Source organism: Corvus brachyrhynchos, unplaced genomic scaffold, assembly GCF_000691975.1.
Source record: "Corvus brachyrhynchos isolate BGI_N302 unplaced genomic scaffold, ASM69197v1 scaffold140, whole genome shotgun sequence".
In the NCBI taxonomy this organism is placed as follows: domain Eukaryota; kingdom Metazoa; phylum Chordata; class Aves; order Passeriformes; family Corvidae; genus Corvus; species Corvus brachyrhynchos.
In genome coordinates, this window is record NW_008235809.1 from 1183185 (window position 1) to 1187360 (window position 4176).

The 4176-nt window shown below is 57.3% G+C and overlaps 1 protein-coding gene across 1 annotated transcript; it reads right to left on the minus strand.

The window, feature by feature from the left end:
- Positions 1 to 2570: 2570 nt before the first annotated feature.
- On the minus strand, positions 2571 to 3888 carry LOC103611804 (avidin). Its single transcript, XM_008629374.2, has 3 exons — positions 3419 to 3888; positions 2887 to 3007; positions 2571 to 2817 (listed from the first exon to the last, which is right to left on the minus strand). The coding sequence occupies exons 1-3, from the start codon at positions 3645 to 3647 to the stop codon at positions 2784 to 2786; spliced, it is 384 nt and encodes a 127-aa protein (XP_008627596.1). The 5' UTR covers positions 3648 to 3888; the 3' UTR covers positions 2571 to 2783.
- Positions 3889 to 4176: the final 288 nt, after the last annotated feature.

A 4176-nucleotide genomic window follows, 5' to 3' on the forward strand; every position in this document is an offset into this window, starting at 1 on the left:
GGCGGCAACGAATCGCGCCGTGCCACTGACTCACAGACTTTTATTTTTCGGCTCTGCCACTGCTTTCCGGGAAAGCCCTGGGCGGTACCGGAGGAGGGGAGTAGAATAGGGACAAGAAAGGGAACAGAGACGGGGACAGCGACAGGGGTGGGGGCGGGAAGGAGTTGTAGGTTGTGGTGGGATGGGAACGGGAATTGGGGTGGGGATGGGGGCAAGGATGAGGGGTGGGGGATATGCACATGGATGGGGACGGAACAGAGGGATGGGGATGGAAGCAAGGGTGGGAGGGATGGGGACGGGGCAGGGATGAGGGATTGGAGGCCGGGATAGGCATAGGCATGGGCACTGGAACAGGGGTGAACATGGGAGTAGGCAGAAATAGGGATGCAGGAGGGGTTGCGTGGGGCTGCCCACTGACGCCACCCAGCCTGGGGGTTTTTAGTCCCATGTCTACAGGTTGAGGGCTGTTTCCATCCTGCCCTGCAGGAGCTGTTGTGTCCTAAAGCACCCTCTGGTCACGGCAGGGGATGGACGGAAGAGCAGAGAGTCATGAGGGCTGGGTAAGGTATGTGTGCAGGGACAGCAGGTGATCTTCAGTGGGTGCAGGGATTTGGAAGATGAAGGAAGCAAACCTGCCCCAATAGCAATAGGAAAGCACTTTTTTTTTTTTTTGCAGGTTTGCAAAATTGCAGGCTATTGCATAATAGGGCACTGCAGGCTGGAGGTGAGCAGCCCAGGTAGCACCTAAGGCAAGAGGAAAAGGCAAATTAAAGGGCAATAAAAGGGCAGGATCACGTCAAGGTCAGGGACAGGATGTGGGATGGTTAGGACAGCTGATGATCACAGACTATGATAAAGAAGAGGTGCCACCTCCAGTGCTGATTTCTTGTAAACTCTCTGGTTTTACTTTCAGTTTCCCTATTAAGCAAGCACAGTGCTTGCATCATCCTGTGTACTACTGACTGCCCTCTCAGGAGAAACCAGGAGCCAGGGAATTTGCAGGTGTGGGGGTAATGAAATGACAAAAATCAAGTCTTATGCCCTGGGCCAACATGGTTCTGAGTCGCCCTGTGCCCCACTGTGCAGGGCTCCCAGCCTCACCCTCCACTTCCTCCTGGGTCCCAAGGCTTTAGCCTCACAGACCACTCAGAGAAGCTTTTGGGTGCTTGTGGTGCTGGTGACAGCCACAGTGGGTATGTGGGGAGGGGAAGCAGCAGAATGAGCCCAGCACGACCAGGGCAGTGCCAAGGATCAGTGGGGATGAACTGAGGGCTCTGTGTGGAATGCAGGTGCGAGGATGAGGATGCAAGGGTGAGGATGAAGGGCTGAGGATGAGGATGCAGGGGTGACTTTTGACCAAAAGCTGGACCACCAGGCACATCAACCAGTTGTGCTCAGTCAGTACAAGCACACCCTGGAGAGTCTCAGGTGTGTGCACTCTCTGGGAGCAGCCCCAGAGCCCAGCAGGGAACGAGGGAAAAGCGCAAAGGCTGAGGAAGGCTGGGGAAGGACAGGCACACTGTGAGAGGAAGAGGATGGTAGACAGGCCCTGACAATTTCTCGGGGCACTGTGTGCTTTCTGCCCCAAAGTCCCAGCTCCATCCAGCAGTCTCTTCCCCCAGCAGCCCTGCAGCCCACAGGCAGCATTGTCTTTCACCCCCTTTGCACCTCTCCCTGCCCACACAGCTTCTCCCTGTGGTGCTCAGGAGCAGGAGCTAGGAGCTGTGCCTCATGGGTTAGGTAACTAATTCATGAGCTGCCGAAATGATGGATTAGTGAGGTCAAGTGTTAGATCAGTGAAAAGGGCATGGTACCCTTATTTGATTTGTTTCCTGTCCGAAGGAGCTGATAAAATAGAGTTTAATGTTCAGATAACATCCTGTGAATCTGAACGCCAGAAAGGATCTGTATCCTGTTCCACCCTCTGGCTGATAAGGTGACAGCCAGCCAATGGGAAGCACACTGTACACCTGCCTACATGCAACAGGTACACCTTCAGGATCTGTTTTTACCCACCCAGTCTGCCCAGTAGCTCTGCCTGGAGTCCCAGGTCTCTCTCCTGGTCCCCTCAGCATTCAGTCTGGACTTTGGACCACCCCAACACCCCAAATTCCCTTCTGTGGGGGCTGGCACCCAGCTCTCCCCCATATGTGCATGCAGCACTGAGACTCCCATCCAGAGCAGCAGCTGGAAATGGAGTTTGACAGGAAGATGGGGCAGAGTGGGGTGCAGAGACACGGGATGAGGCCAGGTGAGAGTGCTGGCTTGCCCACATGCAGCTTTCACCCAACCCTCAGCTGTGGGGTATCCTACTGCCCCACACTGGGTGTGCTGCCTGGAGCCACCCACCTCAGGGCCCCTGTCAATGTCCCAAATGGGTGCACAGGCAAGAAGGCACCTGTTGAGGCCTGAAGCCATGCTCAGGAAGCAGAATTACTCAGCTACTGTCCCTCAGCCCATCTTTCCCAGCCTCTCCAAAACACTTCCCTGTGCTCCCCCTCCCAGCACCTTGCTCTGCCCATGGCCATAGAATGCCTGCCTGTATCCCAGGGACACAAGGGACACAGCTCTCTGCCGTGTGGAGAAAGTTTTATTTGGCTCCATGTGTGAGGGCAGCAAGTGTGGGAATGGGGAGCCCCACCAGCAGGTTGCTGGGAGGTGCTGGGAAGAAGCTGGACAAGGTGAGGGTGTGTTTCCTTGTCAGGAGCCCAGCTTGGGACTGTGGAGAGGCTTGGAAATGCAGAAGGACAGCAGGGTGCAGGCAGCACTGGTCCCTGTTCCCATCACTTGATGCGGGTGAAGATGTAAGTGCCAACTCTGTGGGGAAGATGCGTCAGCAGGATGGGAGGGAGGGCTGTGGGGTGAGATGGCAGGGGCAGAGCTCACCTGGTGGCTTTCCAGGTGTCCTTGTGTGACAGGACCTCTTTCCGCAGGAGCCACATGGTCTCCAGGGTCTCTTTCCCACGGTGATCCACAAAGCACTGCCCCACAAAGGCAGTGGTGGAATCTGGCAAGGTTCAAGTGATGGAGAGGGAGGTGAGGGCCTGCACCTCGAGACAGGGAAACCTGGGCCACCTGATCCTGGCAGACAGACAGGCAAACACCACCTGCTACATGCCCTGGACAGAGAGATGGACTTCCCTGGCCAGGTGGATCACTTACACATCTCCTGGACAGAGAGTTGGGCATCAGCCCTGCCATGCCACTTGGACAGACAGATGGACACCCCCATCACCTCTTCCAGACAACCCTGCCACCCACCGCAGACAGACAGCTCTCCCACCACCACTTCCCATGGCAGGAGTGAGTGTGTGCGGCCAACCTGTGCCCACAGCTGGGGTTTCTCTGGGGATTTGAGGCGCCAGCTGGGGGGATCCCCCCTCCCAGCATGAGCAGAGGATCACTGGCACTGCCATACCTGAGAACTGCCACTGCACAGTGAAGCCAAAGGTGGGGTGTCTCTTGGCACTGGGATGCTGCTGGACCCCTTGCAAGGGTGACACCAGGATCTGCTTGTTGGTGGCTGCCACCGCAGTGTGGTAGGAGCCCGAGAAGGTCCCAGCTGTGTTCAGGGCCAAGATGGTCATATTGGAGCCCAGCTCATTTCTCCACAGGCCCTGCAGGTGACACTGGGGATCGGGAGTCATGTGGGTGGCTTGGGCAGTGCAAGTTCCCTCTCCCCCCCCAGCTTCCCTAAGCAGTGGGATGTGTGTCCCATGGCATGGCCCCTCCGTGTGGCAGCTGGGAACAGCTCATGGGCACCATCTGGGACAGCCCCTCTCCCTCCCTGGGCAGGGCAGGGCAGGGCAGGGGCAGGGCAGAGCTGGTACCTCCCTGTTGCAGGGGTAGGCGACCAACAGTACCCCCAGGGACAGCACAGCCAGAGCTGGCAGCTTCCTTGGTCATGGATACTGCAGCATGGCATGGCATGTCATGGCATGGCATGGCATGGCATGGCACTGCAGGACGCAACAAGAGCAGACAAACACTCTGCGCTGGGGTGTCACAGAATAGCAGAGCATGGCATGGTGAAAACATGCAACCCTGTGAGCCCTGCACACTGTGCCCCAGGGGTGGCAGAGCCTGGCACAGGACAGCACGGCACAGCAGCCTGTGGCACAGCACAGTGTGGCACAGCACATTGCAGCACAGCACAGCATGAAGTGGCACGGCACG

What these genes read in the sequence shown, in the direction of transcription:
- LOC103611804 (XM_008629374.2), bottom strand. Translation starts at nt 3,647, where the DNA reads ATGACTCCCGATCCCCAGTGTCACCTGCAGGGCCTGTGGAGAAATGAG. An exon ending in TGTGCAGTGGCAGTTCTCAG is followed by an intron (nt 3,008 to 3,418) that starts GTATGGCAGTGC and finishes GAACCTTGCCAG; the next exon opens with ATTCCACCACTGCCTTTGTG. An exon ending in GACACCTGGAAAGCCACCAG is followed by an intron (nt 2,818 to 2,886) that starts GTGAGCTCTGCC and finishes TCTTCCCCACAG; the next exon opens with AGTTGGCACTTACATCTTCA.